This window comes from Panthera leo, chromosome B3 (assembly GCF_018350215.1).
Source record: "Panthera leo isolate Ple1 chromosome B3, P.leo_Ple1_pat1.1, whole genome shotgun sequence".
Taxonomy (NCBI): domain Eukaryota; kingdom Metazoa; phylum Chordata; class Mammalia; order Carnivora; family Felidae; genus Panthera; species Panthera leo.
Window position 1 is genome coordinate 225,577 of NC_056684.1, and position 18,693 is coordinate 244,269.

General features: G+C 48.6%; 1 protein-coding gene across 3 annotated transcripts in view; it reads right to left on the minus strand.

Moving 5' to 3' along the window:
* IREB2 (iron responsive element binding protein 2) overlaps window positions 1-15,287 on the minus strand; it is a 46,794-nt gene extending 31,507 nt beyond the window's left edge. Inside the window, exons 1-3 of one of the 3 annotated variants that reach the window (XM_042940755.1) lie at window positions 15,183-15,287; window positions 13,859-13,948; window positions 608-773 (exon numbers count right to left, since the gene is read on the minus strand). In XM_042940755.1, the coding sequence (XP_042796689.1) occupies window positions 608-773; window positions 13,859-13,948; window positions 15,183-15,201 (275 nt within the window). In that variant the 5' untranslated portion in view covers window positions 15,202-15,287. Of the gene's footprint in view, window positions 1-607; window positions 774-13,858; window positions 13,949-14,614; window positions 14,828-15,182 lie in introns of those variants that run through there. The other 2 variants (XM_042940754.1, XM_042940756.1) reach the window with 2 other exon arrangements.
* Window positions 15,288-18,693: the final 3,406 nt, after the last annotated feature.

An 18,693-nucleotide genomic window follows, 5' to 3' on the forward strand; every position in this document is an offset into this window, starting at 1 on the left:
GTGGACAGCCTGGATTACACACAGTGGGAAGAGAGGGGTCAAGGTCAACCCCTGGGTCTCTGCCCTACATGCATGGAGGCTATAGGGCATTTCCTGTGACAGAAGAGACCTGGAAAGGGACAGGCGTGGCTGCTGGGCAATCGATCTCTGGATGTGCTAAGTCTGACAAGCCACTCACTAGCTAAAGACAAGCAGGCAGTTCAGCAAAAAGAGTTTTTCGACAGAGTGTGTAAGAAACAAGTGCCTACTTTTTAATGAATTTATTTAGTTTAGAAAGGACAATTCTTTAAATTTATAGACTGATCTTCAGAATTAAAAACTGCAGAGCCAACCATCACGGAGTTTGAATTTTAAGAAGGAAATGTTCAGAAGGCCTGGATGGCTCAGTCGGTCGAGCGTCCAACTCTTGATTTCAGCTCATGTCCTGATCTCATGGTTCATGGGCTCGAGCCCCACATCAGGCTCTGCACTGTCAGCTCAGAATCTGCTTGGGATTCTCTGTCTCTCTCCCCCCCCTCCAACCCCCCTCCCAGCGCATGCTCTCTCTCTCCCTTTAAATAAATAAATACTTTATAAATAAATAAAAAGGAAATGCTCTACCACTCACGTAAAATCTTGAAGAAGAACACGGGCTGGGAAAAAGGGCACTTCAACATTGCGTTGTTTGGTTTTCCAGTCTAAGATGTTCATGACATCCTGTTCTTTCATCAGAAAGCCGTCACAGTTCCGCACAGCAGCTTCCAACAGGACCCGTATTGAGTAAGGCAGGACATCTGATTCAGGAGAGAAGATCACTATTAACAAGGGAACAGTCTTACCTACATACTGTAAAAATCACAACAGCAAAAAGTTAAAGACAGGGATGCGCTGTTTTCTCAATTAAAAAAAACTGAGTAAACACGGAGGAAAACACTGTTCATGTTAATACCAGGTTTTCTATAAATTCAACTTTCCTATATGTAAGCCAAGGCTCTGAAGAAACTCTTCATACAAGAGTTGCACTGATTTGGGTACACGAGCCAGACAAGTATCTAATATTCAGGGAAGACCAAGAAAAACTGAAAAGCACAGAAAATGAGAATTAAATACAATAATTAAAACATCCCTAAACGGTGTAAAAGTCTTTTAACAAATTTTTAAAAATTCCCATTGAGGGGCACCAGGGTGGCTCAGTGGGTTAAGTATCTGACTCATCTTTTTTTTTTTTTAATTTTTTTTTAACGTTTTATTTATTTTTGAGACAGAGAGAGACAGAGCATGAACGGGGGAGGGGCAGAGAGAGAGGGAGACCCAGAATCGGAAGCAGGCTCCAGGCTCTGAGCCGTCGGCCCAGAGCCCGACGCGGGGCTCGAACTCACGGACCGCGAGATCGTGACCTGAGCCGAAGTCGGACGCTTAACCGACTGAGCCACCCAGGGGCCCCTGTGACTCTTATCTTGACTCAGGTTGTGATCTCACAGTTCTTGAGCCCCAGGGCAGGCTCTGTGCTGACAGTGTGGAACCTGCTTGAGATCCTCTCTCTCGCTCTCAAAATAAATAAACATTTAAAAAAATAATGTAGAAAGTACTTTTGTTACTATGGTTAGAAACCAAAATTTTCAAGAGTAATGATACAGAAGTATAAAATCAGAGTAGCTAAGTTAAAAAAAAAAACAAAACACCTTACATTTCAATTGAACTCATCTTTTTCTCTTTCTAGAAAAATATGTATTTCCTAGCTCTGCTCAGTGCAAATGCCCCCAACGACGATGATCCAATAGTAATGCACCCCCAACCATTCAGCCTGCTGTACACTAAATGCTATTTTCCCAATTGGAAGAAGACACCCGAGTTCCTTGGAGAAACGGTCAGTCCCGCGTTTGGGAAAGGGCACGGACAACGCGGGCCCAGGACGTCCTGTGTCAGAACCAAAGGAAGCAAAGGAAACTGATGAGTCAGTTTGATAATCAAAATGAACAATGACAGAAACTGCATCAAATACAAAAACAGTCCTTAGTTCATAATGACTCTTCAGCCGTGCAAGCTGCTAGAGAAGTCATTACCCTGAAAACTCACAAAAGGGAGAAAGTCACTCATTAAGCTCGTCCTTCCTGATTTCAAGTCACCAAATAGTTCACGAAGACCAAGTCCCTCCACGCAGAAGTAAAGCTAATAAAAACAGAAGGGGAGTGACAGAATTCGACAACGCCCAACGAGCAATCTAGACAAGGCTCCGGTGCTCGGGGATACGGGAGCGGAACTCACAAGGGACCGAGCAAGCGGATGTCAACTCTGACCGCTTAGCATCACCAAAAGCAGGGCGTTAGAGAGAGACATCTCCTGCCTCCTGAGGAGAAAACACACGCCCCAAGTGACAAGGGTTCTCGCGAAAATGCACACGTACACGAGCCTGGTCCAATCAGCCAGCCCTCACTTCCAGCCAACGGGAGACACAGCGGTGGCGCCACAGTGAAGCGAAAGCACGAAGAAGCCATCAGCCAAATCCAGAACGCAGTACCTTCTACGGAGGAACAAACGTGGTTTCTTCCACATAAAGATGGCGTGGAAAAAGGAAAAAGGAAAACTACAGACCAAAGGAGATTTAAGAGATGGAATAACCAAATGCTGCGTGTGGCTCCGATTTGGACACCGTGTGACCAAATCAACTGTACAAGTTTATTTTTGAGATAATCAGGAAAACCTGAATACGGACCAGGTTTTACGTCCTATTAAGAAATTTCTGTTAATTTTGCTAGGTATAATGAAGGCGCTGAGTGTTATTTAAAAAAAAATGTAATGTTTATTTTTGAGAGAGAGAGTGTGAGCAGGGGAGGGGCAGAGAGAGAGAGGGAGACACAGAATCGGAAGCAGGCTCCAGGCTCCGAGCCGTCAGCCCAGAGCCCGACGCGGGGCTCAAACTCATGAATCATGAGATCATGACCTGAGCTGACGTCAGACGTTTAACCAACTGAGTCACCCAGGAACCCTACTGAGAGTATTACCTTTTAAGGTCCTTTTCAAAGGTCAGAGATATAGGTTACACAAATGGTGAAATATTTTTTTTTTAATTTTTTTTTTTTTTTAACATTTATTTATTTTTGAGACAGAGAGAGACAGAGCATGAACAGGGGAGGGGCAGAGAGAGAGGGAGACACAGAATCCGAAACAGGCTCCAGGCTCTAAGCTGTCAGCACAGAGCCCGACGCGGGGCTCGAACTCACGGACCGTGAGATCATGACCTGAGCCGAAGTCGGCCGCTTAACCAACTAAGCCACCCAGGCGCCCCAAATGGTGAAATATTTTAAACAGAAGATCGGCAAAATGTTAATAGGGAGCTGACAAATACATACTGGGTTACTGTTTTCTCCCTACTTTTAGGATTGAGATTTTAACTCCACAAGTTAGAGATAATGAAGTTGTAAGGGAAGAGACAAGGGCCACACAGCCAGAAACAAGACTGAGAGCCTGTATCCGCTCTTACTATAGGTCTGACCTGAGGACAGGGACTTGAGCGGATTCGTGTTCTGCCTGACAATGGAACACCAGACACCTAACAGAGATGTGGGCATCAGGCTCACGTGCAGCCCTCAACCCTACAACAAAGAGTAGTTCTGGAGAAATGTTAGTTCTCATCCTACCTCAGTCAGAAACAGAACAAAGTCCCCCAAATCAAGAGGAGCTGCAGGGGAGAAAATTTTCTATTAGAACATTTGGAAATAATGAGAAGGGAAACATCACAAAAGCCAATACACAAGATCAGTCTTGGATACAGCTAATTATTCCGGAAAAACAGTATCAGGAATATTTTTTGTTTGAAGATCTTCATAGAAAGCATTTAATCACATTTGTAATAACATATGACAAACTCCAGCAAGTATCTCCATTTCCTTTGAAACCCATTGAGATAATAATAAAGAGATAAAATTATGAACAGGAACAAAGAGAGAAGCAGAACCGAACAAATTTATGAAGACAGCGCGGGCACGATGGACAGATCCAGAGGAGGGGCAAGGTGAGCACTGGGCCGCAGGCAGCCCGGGCCTTCCCAGGGGCAGCGTGAGGGGCTCAGAGGCAATGGCACAGAGCCTTCCGAGCTCCCAGTGAAGATGGTCTCCGACCTAGAGCTCTCTGCGCAGGCCAGCCCTCAATCGAGTGTGCAGGCGGCAGACGCCATCCTCCCCAGGGGAACACAAAAGCACACAGTCCGGGACATGGGTCTGTAGCACAGGCAAGAATGGGGACCCTTCCGGGCCAGGCTGTGGCCGTGCAAGTCACTTGACTTGCGGTCAGTGTCCCGTGGGGCAAAGAGCAAGGCCAGGTGGGACGCTGCCAAGAGGAGGGGAAAACTGGGGAGCCTGGCTGGTTCGGTCGGTGAAGTGTCCGACTTCAGCTCAGACCGTGATCTCACAGTTTGTGGGCTTGAGCCCCACATCAGGCTCTGTGCCTGTTTCAGATTCTGTGTCTCTCTGTCTCTCTGCCCCTACCCTGCTCATGCTTTCTCTCTCAAAAATAAAAAAAAATAATAATAAAAAAATTTAAAAAAACAAGAGAGAGAGAAGGGGAAAAATTAACTGCCAGACCGCCTAAGGGTAGGGTAGAGGGTAGAGTTCTTCTGGAAGTTGTGGAGGGGAATTATTGACAAAGACTCCGAAAACTCAGGGAACAAAAAAAGACCATCATTACTTCCAGGAAAAAATACAAAGTCGCAAGAGACGAGACGCAGTCATCACCTGCTACGTGGCCTGGCCGGAACACTTACAGCTGTGATAACCTAAGTGTGGACTACAGACTTGGCCAAAAACTGTAACTGTAATAACTAAGAAGTACATGGGATATATGGAAAAGAAAAGTGCCGACTTCTTATTTTCCACAACAGAAAGTTAGTGAAGTCTAAAATTGGAAAATCAAAAAACAGGGGCACCTGGTGGCTCAGTTGGTAGAGTGACTCTTGATCGCACGCTTGTGAGTTTGAGCCCCACGTCGAGTGTAGAAATTACTTAAAAAAAAAAAAAAAAAAAAAAAAACTTTAGAAGAAAAAAGAAAAAGAAAATAGCTATACAAGCAAGGCGATTTAGTAACGCGGAGGAGATCATGGTAAGAAATAACCATGGGAACGAAAGATCTCCGCAGAGCAGAAATGGAGGGCGGCGCAAGGGGCTACTGTTTAGTCATAATCTTAGTGACCTCCAGGTTTTTAGTTCTATCGTTTGAACGTTAACATTAAATTTAAAAGCAGCTGTCAAATAAGAGTGCTTTAAAAACGAAAGGAGTCACAAACGTCAACTGGACAACTGTCACTAACAAACACTAACTTGCACATTTGCCTGAATCTGTAGTTAAGTACCAGCGGCCGACTGTGAGAGACAGACGCGTCCCACCCGTCCCTCCGACAGAAACAACTGCTCATTTCTCTCCGGCCTCACTTCCGGCTGGTCCCCAAGACAGTACTAGGATCCCCCCCCCCCCTCCCCCCCCCCCCCCGCCGGCATCCACTGTCGCGCCACCTTCCACACCGGAGACCGGCTGTCGTGTGAGCCGCAGAGCGTGGCGGAGGCCACAGCACGGACTTCAAAGGCCACCTACGAAAGTTCTCCAGCCTCGGCCTTGCTCTCCCGGACTCACTCCGGGGGAAGCCAAAGCCCGTTCGGAGGGCAATCCCGCGGCAGCGAGGAGGGGCCCGTGACGGATAAAACCGGGGCCCGGGGCCCAGGGCCAGCGTGCGAGCGGGGCTGCACTGCCCCGGGGGCAAACCCTCCGGCCCCAACCATTCAACCGAGCCACCCTCAGGTCCTGACCCACAGGAGCCAGGAGAGGTTAACGCGCGTTTACGCACGTCGTCCTTTAGGCACAACGCTTTCAGGCTGTTAGGCGGTAAAAAGTCCTACAATTCTCTTCCCCAACTACTCTAACGGTGACACATGCAGCTATTTATTCAGGACCCACTCAGGAGAGGTTGAGGCGCTCTGCCTACGTCATCTCGTTCAATCCTCAGAGCAAGCCTCTAGGTAGACAGCCCAGAGCCAGAGCCACGGCCACAGGGGGCAGCCTAGCTGGTGTGGAAAGCCGGGTGCAGACGCTCTAGTTAGCCCCACACCCCCCTCTGAAACAGGTGCAAAGCTCAGGAAGGCCCCCAGGGTCTCCTTCCCTTTCTCCCTACCCCCTCCACGCGCACACTCCTGCTCCCACCAAACCATCTTTAATTCAAGTCCGCGCACCTCAGGGCCTTTCTGATCCCCACTCACCCGGGCGGTTCTCCAACACCGGGGAACTTCACCTTCTCTGCCCCCCGCGCCGCCCACCCACGGACCCCCTCACCTTCGCACTTCAGGCCCTACTCGCTTCCCAGACCCCCACTCGCTCGCCCCTTCATTCTTTCATCCTAGCGGCCGCCAAAACACCAACGTGTCCTTCGGGCAGCGAACCCCACACCACTTCCTAAGAACTCTTCCTTCTGTTTCAAACATAACATCACCGTTGGGGCGCCTGGGTGGTTCGTCCAGTCGGTTGAGCGTCCTACGCTTGATCTCGGCTCAGGTCATGATCTCAGAGTTTGTGAGTTCGGGCCCCGTATCGGGCTCTGCGCTGACAGCGCAGGCTGTTTGGGATTCTTTCTCCCTCTCGGCCCCTCCCCTGCTCACACTCTCTCAAAATAAACTTAAAAAAAATAATAACGTTACTGAGGCATATTTTGCCCATCGTGAAAATCACCCTCTCCAAGCACAAAATTCAATCCTAGATTTACTGAGTTGTACAATCAGCACCTGTTCTAGAACATTTCATCACTCCATCGGCCCCTCCCACCCATTGGCAGTCCCTGTCCTCTCCTCTCCCACCTCAGGAAACCACACAGCCACTTCTGTCTCTAGCTCTGTTGTCTCTGGCTCATCTCATACTGACAGACTCATACAATCAGGTCTCTCAGGGTGTCCGGCTTCCTTCACTGAGCGTGCTCCCGAGCGCGTCCACGCAGTAGCACGTATCTGGAGACAATTTCTTTTAACTGCTGAAGAGCATTCAAGGTGTACATGCCGAATTTTGTCCATCCGTTCACGCGCCGAGGGACAGTTACACTGTTTGCAATTTTTAGCCATCATGAATAACGCCACTCGGATCATTTGCAGATCTTTGTGTGGATAACTGTTTTTATTTCTCTTGAGAAGATTCCTAAGAATAGAATTGCTCGGTCATATGGTAAATGTATGTTTAACATTTTGAGAAACCGCCAAGCGGTTTTCCAAAGGGGCTGCACCGCTGTACGTTCCGGCAATGTACGGAGGTCCTCCATCTATTTTTTACGGAATACCCATTCCAGGGGGTGTGAGACGGCTCGATGTGGTTTTAATGGCGGTGACACGTGGAGGAGGGAGAGAAAAAGAAACCCACAGTAACGGGATAAACTGGAAGCAGCGTGAATATGTGCTGCAGCCTCGGCTGGGTCCTCCCCGTCCACCCAGAGGTTCTGCCGGGTCTCTCACGCCCGTCCCCCCGATCTCCCCAATAATCCGCGCGTCGTCCACTCTCCTTACGTCTACTCTCCGCTTTCCTCGTCCAAGACCCGGCCCCACACCCCACCGCAACCCGTCCCGCGACACCCACGCGCACGGCCACCTCGGGGTTACTCCTCCCTCCCGAGAGGGAGACAGAGAGACTCCCAAGAAGACGGCTGCGCAGCTCCCGCTAAGTGCCGACCTCCCTGGAGGAGCTCCGCCTCCCGTCCCTGCGGGCACACCTCGGCACCCCGAGTCATCCGTCACCCTGACTCCCTCGCCTGCGATCTGGCCCTTTCTTCCGGGTCCGTGCACTTCTCTAGACTTCCACACTGTTCGGCCCACGCCAATCCGACGCCTACCCTCCAACGCCGACAAAACAGCCCCTCTCAGAAACGCTCCACGGGGCTACTCATCCCTCCCTCCCGAAACTCTCCCCGACTAGTTCCCACAACGCCATTCCGCTCGTCTCCGTGTCTCCCGCCTCACATTTCGGCATGACTCCCGAGCACACGCGGTAATGGTTCCAGACCATTCTTTAAACAACGGTGAAACCGTGACTAGCCCTGGAAGACAGACAGCGCCTCCTTCTGGAGCAAAGGGCAGGCACGCCTACTCCCCATTACAACAGACCTGGGCCCCCGAAGTCCGAGCTCCCTTTCTGAAACACAACCATTCCGCGCGCGCCATCACCTGGCCCTCTTCAGAGTCACCTGTAGGAACAGTGGCCTGCGTGCTGGTACCACGGATCCCGCTTTGCTGGGGGTAACGAGCCACCTGCTGTCTCTGAGAGCCTCGTGTCTTCCGTCAGCATCTATGAAAGTACGTCAGGCTAACTTGTTAACTTGAAAGGGGGGTAAATTTTAGATCCTTTCCAGTCCTTAACACCTTCTGGCAGGACTGTCTGGGTTTCCTGGCCAGACTCTACTCCTCTGCCTGATATATATACATAATATATATATATGTATGTATGTATGCAAAGCAAGCTCTGGGTACCAACATGGAGCTCAAACTCACAACCCTGAGAACAAGAGTCACATGCCTGGGGGCCTGGGGGCGCTCAGTCGGGTAAGCGTCCAACTCGCGATCTCGGCTCAGGTTGTGATCTCGTGATTCACGGGATCGAGACCCGCGTCAGGCTCTGCGCTGACAGAGGGATCCTCTCTCTCTCTGAATAAGCAAATAAACTTTAAAAGAGTCACACGCTTGGGGCGCCTGGGTGGCTCAGTCGGTTGAGCGTCCGACTTCAGCTCAGGTCACGATCTCACGGTTCGTGAGTTCGAGCCCCGCGTCAGGCTCTGGGCTGATGGCTCGGAGCCCGGAGCCTGCTTCCGATTCTGTGTCTCCCTCTCTCTCTGCCCCTCCCCCATTCATGCTCTGTCTCTCTCTGTCTCAAAAATAAACAAACATTAAAAAAAAATTAAAATAAATAAATAAATAAATAAATAAATAAAAAATAAAAGAGTCACACGCTCTATTCGCTGAGCCAGCCAGGCCCCAGTACCTCAGACTGCAGTCCAGACTGAGAAAGAGGGCTAAGGGGGTGGAGAACCCACTGGAGTAGCTAGGGGCTGGACCTAAAAACCCTGGTCAAGGCCAGAGGCCTGGACCAGTTCTACGAAGTCTTGTAACCCCCTCAGATCTGGCAACAGGATTAACTCCTATCTGTGTCTGATTAGAGTCAAGGTATCGTTTCTGTCTCTAACTAGTACTAGGCTGGACAGATTTCCAATAAAGAACTGTGACCCTTAAAACACGCACACACTACTGCCATGAATGAAATTTAAGAAGGCAGAGAGAAGATTCCTGCTTCTTCGAGACTATTTTCGCCACTAACTGACAAGGTGGAGAAAATAAGAAAAGCAGCACCTATTATGGAGAAAAACGCACACACGTGCACTGTCCTCAGGCACCCCTGGCAGGCACACAACCTGGCACCAGCTGCTAACCTAACAGACATGCTCTGTGACACTGTGCAAACCGCCACCCGTGGCACGGACGGCCCTGTGTCCCAGGACCTCCCTGGCTGCTGCACGCAAGCGAGAGCCAGGGCCGGACAGGTCAGTGACCCACAGCCTGAGGAGAAAAAAATACCCTAGGACAATGATGTCCCTGTCCCAGGGATTTGCAATCAGGACACAGAGTGACCAGAAAGGTGTTAAGAGCTAAGCTAGAGACTGAGGCTGCCATTTGGGGCCACATCTCAAGTTAGCGGGCAAAGGACGCTGGGTTGCAATGAAGCAGAGGGGGCAGAAGATTGGAGATAAATAAAGAACTTCCTCAATTCTGGCCCGTGTGCATTTTCTTCAGATACAGCCACCTTTCACCAGCCAGGGAGCTCTGCACTATTACGATAAATCTTTCTTCACTTGAGGTAGCAGGGGTCTGTTCTGTGCCACCTAAAAGGCCAAATCTAGAACACAAAACGTCAACAAAAGCAAAGTTAAAATCAACAGGCCCTCGGACAAAATGTGGAGGGGGAGTGAATATGCAGCTGGACCCTGAACAATAGAGTCACGTTAGGTAAAAGTAACCCTCAGAAAGTTCCGCACCGTGTGTAAACTTTACAAGCAAACTATTTTGCCGCTAACCCAACTCACGGCCCTTTCCAGAGTCCAGTGCAGAGACAAGATCAGAAAACACGGACTTGTGCCCCTTCTAGCAAGAGAACTACTCCAGCAACAGACCTGTGACAAGCCAGCCAAGCTAGGTTAAAACTATAGGCGGAAGAAGTCAACCACAGGTACAGTCTTAACTGGCTGGTAAAACAATCATCATGTAACGACCAGCCGCGGCTACACTGGGCATCACATAAAATGAGTAAGTGGGCTACAGAGACAGACGACTAGAGGGTACACATTCAAAAAGAAACACAGATAAAAAGACTGGCAGCCTTCAAGTGACATTCAAAAAGAAACACAGATAAAAAGACTGGCAGCCTTCAAGTGACTGACGGCTTTCTTCCTTCGTCTTTGGATGTGTGGAAACCACATCTTTCCTTGAGTTTTTGTTCCTTAAGTCAAGGGTAAAGCCTGGAACACGCAGTACACAGCGAAAAAGAAAAATGCTGATGAAGGTGAAGGGAATGGCACACTTTCAAACCAATGAAGCTAATGACAAGCTTGCATCAAAATTTAAATATCACACACACACACACACAGCAGCTTTATTTCTAAATAGGGAAGAGCTGGTGAGAAGCTCACCAAACTATTATGCATTCACACAGGCAGTACGGTGCAGCCGCCGGAGGCTGCTGAAGAGTATAGGTATCCTTGCTACCTGAACTCACGCTCCCAGACTCAGAAACCAGAGGATCAGATAGCAAGGGATACTCGTATTCCAAGGCATGGAAAGATGCTCGTGATACAGCAAGTAAACAAACAAAAAAAGGCTACGAAACCACACACGCCGTATTTCTCTTAAAAGTAGCACATTTATATGTATCTGTACCCGCACGTTAAAATGACAGTTTCTGCACTGCCTGAAGTGTTGTCTTCTTGCGTTTCCCATACCCAATCTAGTTTCTTATAAACAATAAAAACTCTCCTAAAAAATAGGCTTTTTCAGAGGCTAGGTTGGGATGTGGAAAAGTAAGCCTCGGCTCTACTACAGGACAGTAGTGAAGCAGTCAGGAAGGGCAAGAGGGTGAATGAGCTGGCCTGAAATAAAGAAGGGGCCCGGGGCTCTACTCGAGCCAAACACCCCGTGCTCAGCGACGGCCGCTCTGAAACGCTCACCACCGCCAGGCCAGTCTTTGCACTGTCCTCCCCCTTCCTCAACACTTCCCCTTCCGTTTGTTCTATTAACGGCTGACCGTTCTCACTCCCTATGTGCTGACTGTCCTGCATGACCCGTCTGTTCAGTATTAATTCAAGTCCTAGTTCCTTCAGAAAGCAGTCTGACTGTCCCAGGGAACAGTGATTTCTCCCCTCCTTGGAAACATCCAGAGATCTATGTAACAGAGTTACTCAAAATCTCGAAGGCTGTAGGCATCGGAGCGCCTGACAGGCAGCTCCCAATCACTAAAAAGGCGATTTGCCAAGGAACTTATAGAAGATCGAAGTGAAATCAATGTGCAGGACGTGTCCACTTCCATAAAGACACCATGAGTATAAACCTGGGGAGCAAAAAGATCAAACGGCAATAAAACAAAAAAAACCCCACAGAAGTGAAGTCATTTATGTTGTGCTCTATGGAAAGACAGACCGAGTAAGAAGAAACCAGGCTGGCTCACTCCCCAACCACTTCAACCCTTTCTCCCTTGCCGCATCCACTGTAAAAGCTGGAAAGCCACCTGTTCTGACCTTCAGCCTCCCCGAAGTGGACAGCGGCCACCGACCTGGCCAAGGAGATACAGGCAAAAGCAGAGGGCTTTTCTCCCTCTGCTGCCCTTCAAGCTGCCGAGGACATGGACAACGTCTGGAGGTGCAGTGGCTCTTTGTGACCAAAACAACGGAGACAAAACAGAAAAAAAAAGAAGCCTGGATCCTTGCTGGCACTGGTGCTGTAAGGTCCCCGTCTGCCCAAATCTAGAGTTCCTGTCACACGGGAGAAACCACCTGTTTGCTGAAGTCACTGTACAGCAGGTTCTCAGCTCAGGAGAGGGGCTCGCAAGAGTTAAGTCATTACAGCTGTCATTCTCCACCTGGCAGGCATCAGAATGAGGGACAGGAGCAGAGAAGACTGTGGTCCCAAACCCCGGTGACTACGAAGCGGGGTCCCCTAAGCACATCTCTGGAAGGCCATCCAACATGGTCCCTCCAGAAGTGCAACAAAGCCTCTTTGTTCTGATGATAAACAAGCAAAACAACCCTCCACTGAAGCGACTCCTCTCTTCCCAAGTCACTTCTTTCCGATTTTATTCCCCCAAGTGAGGACTAAGAAGGTACTAATTATTAATAAACCTTTCCTAATAACCACTCCATTAATAAAACAGAACTTTAATCCCATGGAAATAAAAACCAAATTTCTGTTTTGAAGGCATTTGTATTTACAGGTGTTTTATTATTTTTTTCATGGTTATAAACACCTCGGTGTTCTGGAACTCAGTTATCCGGATGGCCACGAAAACTTATTTTCCAGAGAAAATTTAGCTTTTGTGTTATTAACCATTCTCTTTCAAAACATTTTAGTTATTTTTGATAGTTTCCTACTGATTGTCTGCATTTTGGAAATACAGGCCGTTTTCAAATGGGCACATTTCCACAAATTATCCACAGAAAGAATTCATACTTAATTTTTAAAATATCCGCACATATGTTCTTTCAATCATTAAGCTATAAAATATGGGTTAAGAAACTTCTAGGCCAGAATCACTAGATATTTGAAAGTAAAGGGAAACAGAAGATCTTTCTTATACATAAGCACTTTAGCTGTTCCCTGTTCAAGATTTAAAAATTCACCATCACTGAAAGAATAAAAGAAATGTGAATTAAAGACATATGACACTAAGAAAACCACCAGCCTCTCCTAATACAAACCACCGCACCCAAAGATGTAAGGTAAAGGGTACTGCTCCCATTTTGGAGAACCTTTTATTTTTAAAAGGCAACCTGGTTCTAAGACAGGTTTCTTCTCCAAAAATTGAAATATTCTCATGATGGACACGAAAAACTGCCAGTGGCAGTCTACAATATTTAGACACATCAAAATCTACAGGAAAATCACAAAAGCAATCTTCTTAAAGACTATAAGAAGAAAAGATTAAAAGAAAAGCTCCCTCCAAAATGCACTGCAATAGATTTCGCATTTATCTTTTCAGTAGTTTTCACTGAAAAATCCAAACAAAAACCACTCTTCCAAACAGGTCTTCTCTTCATTGGCTGGTTCAGTTTTCAATTGTCCATAGAGTCAAGACTTCCATCAGATACCCTAGGGTTGAGGCAAATTCAGTCTTCTGAGCTCTCAGTGAAGGGTCTGACCGTGGTCAGGCACCTGCAAAGGTCTGGCAACGGTGCTGGTGCACAGGCCAGGGCAAGCCATGCCCTGGAGAACAACTCACATCAGCGGGCCCTGTTGACGGTTCCGATTCAAGTACAGCAGGTAAAGAATGGTGGGCACTGTTCACGCGAAAAACTAAAGCATGGGTATGATAGGTATAGAATATCATCAGTCAGGTTTTGTGGTTTTTTTTAAATAGTTTCTCTGCGGAAAAAAAACCCACTGCTAAATGAACTTACATTTTGAAATGAGAAGTTAAGGTATGGACTTATACCCTCCCTCAAACAAAAGTCCCAACAGGAGATTTTAAAATGTTACAGGTATGTGTAGGCTTACCTGTTACAACATGGTGGGAGTAAATTTAAAATTTCTTCAGCTGAGCTTAACAAATGCAGTTTTATTATTGGAAACTAAATCCCTCCCCCCCACCCCGAAAATTTAAGCAACATTACCATACTTGGTGCCTCCAAGTCTAGGTACATTGAAGAACTTCTTACGTGAGTTGTCATTTAATGTTTCGATAAGGTACTCAAAGGCGTATCCTGAAAAAAAATTATAGTTTCATGAAACACAGCTACTAAGTACCTTAATGCAAAGTGAAAACAAACAGAAACCAGCTTTGTCCGTTAAAATCTTCTGCAATGGTGGAAACGTTGCATATTTGCAGTGTCCAATAAGGGAGCCAATCAGCCACATGTGGCTACCTGAAATGCAGCCATAGCCATGGAGGAAATGAATTTTAAAACTTAATTTTAATTAATTTCAACCTAAATAAGCACGCACGGCTAGAGTCCACTGTATTGGACAACAAAGTTCAAAGCATGATTCTTGTCACATAAAAACAGGTGAAGTAACGAACTCCCGAAAGGTGGCAACAAAGAATATCCAGAGAGGAGAAATAAGAATGATTTAAATGATGTACAGGCGTTTGTTTGGGGGAGGCCCTGTCCTGAAAAATGCTAAGTACAGATAGAACACTCTGAGAACGCCACAATGACAAGGGTTGGGGTTTTTTGGTTGTTTTTTTGTGTTTTTTTTTTTTTTTTTTTTCAAATAATCGAAAGAGATTTTTACAGAGTGTTGGGCAACATGGATAAAATCAAAACCACACGAAAACAAGAAACTTGTCCGGTAAGACCCTGCCAGGTCTGCAGACCCAAAGTACAAACGAACAACAGAATTTCCCCCTAAAGGAGAGTGAAGCGAACCAAGAAGTCGGAGACCCGGGGGTCTCCGCGGAGCGTTCCCAGCTCGCACCGTTCCCGGGAGCAGAGCCTGCGGATCTTTTGTGCAGACTCATCGCGGTGGGTGGGCAGGACCCTCGGCGTTAGCACCCCGGCCCACTGTGGGAGCGGGAGCGCGTCCTCCCCCGTGGAGGACGAAGACGGGGGAGGGGGGGGGAACCCGCGCCGCAGTGGGTGCTCCGGGACCGGCCGACCGGAGCCCGGCCTTGACCGCTTCCCCCTCCCCCCACCACCACTCCGGGCCGGAGCCCGCGGCACAGGGAGGGGCTCAGCCGAGCGGCGGGGGTCCACCCGCTGAGGCTCGAGCCCCCGGCAGGGAGACCCCGCCCCCACCTCGGCTCCGCGGACGGGGGCGGCCGGAAGGCAGGCGGCCCCTCCCGACCCCGGAGCCGCCGAGCAGCGGCCTCGGGCAAGCGGCGGGCCCCGCGCAGGCCGGCCGGCCGGGGCGAAGGCAGCGGGCCCGGGGCGCGCGGCCCGCCGGCCAGGCCCGGGCGAGCGGAGCGGGGAAGCGCGGCCGCGGGCGGAAACTGACCTGCAGCTGGGGCGTCCATCGCCGGAGACCATAGTATCCCTGCGGGGAGGGGGCCCGCGGGGGAAGGCGGGGGAGGCCGGGCGGGGAGAGGGAGGAAGGCGGGCGGGCCGGCGGGGGAGCAGGAAAGGGGCAGTCTCGCGCAAACACCGCGAGAGCCGCAGCGCCGGGCCGGCCAGCGCTCGCGGGATTTGCCGCCCAACTGTCGCGAGATCTTCGGACGAGGAAACAAAGAAAGACAAGGGGGCGGGGCTCCCGGAAGGCGGTTCTCCTGGCCCCGGAGCTGGAGTTACGGGGTTGTGGCCGCCTCGGGTGTCCTACTGGGCGTGTGGGGTCGCGCGGCATGCGGGTTCCCGTGGGGAATCCCGGGAAACCCCGGGACACCAGGCGCAGGAAAGCCGCCTTGCCCTGCACACTGGCCTGGCTTCACCTGGGCGCTCAGGTGGAGCCCGCGCGCCTTCCAGGAGCCCCGGCCCGGCCGACTGCGGAGCGAGGTCTCTCCCTGCGTCCCTCCACCTCCGCTCCTCGGGCTCTTGGCCCCCTCGGCCGCCGTACCAGCCTGTGGCAGCCAGGGCCCCGGAAAGGGCTGCATGGGCTCGTCCTGCCTCCCTCGCCCGCCCCCCCCCCCCCCCCCCCCCCCCCCCCCCCCCGCTACGGCCCTCACCCCCGGAACTGCCGGGTCCAGGTCGCGTGGCTGCACGTGCTGACCTCGGTTCTCCAGCCTTCCTGTCCTGAGGGGTGCCCTTTCTCCGCCCAGCTACTGAACGTCGGGGAATAAACAGGGCCCTGCTCTTGCGCCCCTTCTCTGAGCTCCCTGACCCACCTCACCGTTTCCCTTCCATGCTGATGCTTCCCAGTCCACCTATAACCCAAACACATCTCCGAAGCCCAGAGGTGTGTATACTAGTACCTACTGGACTCGTCCACAGACACCCCAGACAAAATCTCCAAAACTGAACTCCTCCTTTCCCCCCTAAAACCCACTATTGTTTTTGTACTGCCTGTCTCACTAAACGTACCACCATCCACCCAGTTGCCCAAGCCAGAAACCCGCCTGTCATCCTTGACCTCTGTACCTTTGATTCATGACCCAAGACCTGGCCATGAGTTTATTCACCTCTCCAACCAGACTCCCCTGCTACCACTGGGGGCTAGATTTGAACGTTTCCTGTCTGGATGACTGTGACAATCTTCTCAAAAAGAACCCAGGACATAAGTGCTATTGTAATCTCCCTTTTCATGATGATAAACTCAGAGTTAAGTAACTTACCCAACATTATCCAGCCGCCAGGTGCCTCAGGACTTGGACTCAGTTCAAATGGAGGAACAAGTCTACATGTTTAACTTAGTCCTTCATGATCTGGTTGGTATCTCATACCTATTGTTCATACCCTTTTTCAGGGAGCTGATTTAGGCAGAGTCACTTGTCTGTCACTGCAATAATTCAGGGTACATTAAAACTATACCCAAATTACTTTTATTTGTAAATGGGGTTAACTTTTAGGCTCAGATAATTGTAGCAAATCTGTTATTATTTGTGCGTGTGTGTGTGTGTGTGTGTGTGTGTGCACGCGTGTGTCCCATCCTAAACATCTGGGAGTGTGTTCAGTGGGGGAGGTTGTCTGATTCTTGTGCAATTCTGTCCTGTGGAGCGCAGGTAATCTAACATTCATTAATTGCCAAAAGTGTGCCTCCACCATGGTAACAACCAGGAACACACTCCCATTTTCTGAATGTCTTGCTGAGAAGAACTAACTTAGATCAATCACCATGTGTTTGTGGCTGGACACACTGCCTTTCTTAAAAAAAAAAAAAAAATTATTGAGATTCAATTCACCCACTTTAAAACCTTTGTGATAATTATAGATTTAAATGCAGTTGTAAGAAGTAATAGAGACCCGCATAGTCTTCACCCAGTCTTCCCCAATGTAACAGTACAAAATCAAAATAGGAAATTGACATTGATACATTCCTTTGACCTCATTCAGATCTCAGCAGTCTTACATCGTCCACACCTTTGCCAGGTGTACGTGGTTTTATCACCCGTGTAGACTCGAATGACCATGGCCATACTGAAGATACAGAATGCTTCCAAGGATCTCTCTTGTTGCCCTTTTATAATCACACCCATTTTCCATCTAGGCTGTACTCCGTCATTCCTGAGCCCCTGCTCAACCACGAATCTGTTCTCCATTTCTATAATTTTGACATTTCAAGAATGTTATACTAATGGAACCGTACTGTATATAACCTTTTGGGATTGACTTTTTTTTTTTTAAGTTTATTTATTTTGAGAGAGAGACAATGCAAACGGGGGAGGGCCAGAGACAAAGAAGGAAACAGAGAATCCCAAGCAGCCTCCATGCTGTCGGTGCAGAGCCCGACGAAGGGCTTGAACTCACGAACTGTGAGATCATGACCTGAGTGGAAATCAAGAGTTGGATGCTCAACCAACTGAGCCACCCAGGCACCCTAGGCTTTTTTTTTTTCTTCCACTCAGCATCATTCCCTAGAGGTCCATCCAGGTTGTTGTATCATTAACTTGTTCCTTTTTATCGCTGAGTAGTATTCCCTCGTACGACTGTTCCACAATTTATCCATCCCTCGTTGAGAAACATTTGGGCTGTCTCCCATTTGGGGCTATTATGAATAAAGCTGCCGTGAGCACCTATGTGCAAGTTTTTGTATAAACGTACGTTTCTATTTCTCTGTAATAAATGCCTAAGAATACAACTGTGGAGTTGTAATTGCATATTTTGTGTTTAAAGACACTGCCAAACTTTCCTGAAGTGACTGTACCATTTTACATTCCTACCAGCCACATATGAGTGATCCATTCTACATTCTTGCCAGTGTTTGGTGATGTGGCTATTTTTTATTTTAGCCATTCTGATAGGTGTGAAGTGATAGCTCACGTGCCTTTAATCGGTATTTCCCTAAGGTCTAGTGAAACTGAATACCTTTTCATGTGCTTAATTGACATCTCTGTATCTTCTTTGGTGAAATGCCTGTTCATGTCTTTTGCCCACTTTGTAATTAGAGTGATTTTTTTTTCTTTTCTTTTTTTTTCTATTGACTTTTGAGAGTTCTTTATACATTCTAAATGTAAAGTCAAAATGTGGTCTTTTGTCAGACATGTGGTTTGAAAATATTTTCTCCCAATCTGTAGTAATGTTCGTTGCTTTTTCTCCCTCACACACTGCTTTTTGGACAGAATTGGAGTTTTCATTAGCAAGGAAGAAGAGGAAATAACCGTAAGACTGGGAACCCCCCGTGTCCGCCACGTAGCACTAGCCTATACCCTCCACGAGGGCACATGCCTTATCCGTGTTATTTCTTGCTACGTCCCCAGCATCTAAAATAGTGCCTGGCACAGAGTAGGTACCAAATAAATGTTTGTGGAATGAATGAAATGACTTGTTCAAGGTTGTACAACGGGCAGTACCAGATTAAAAAGAAAAGCTAGTAATTTGGTTCTTCTTTCAACATTTAGAAAATATGTATTCAGTTTTTA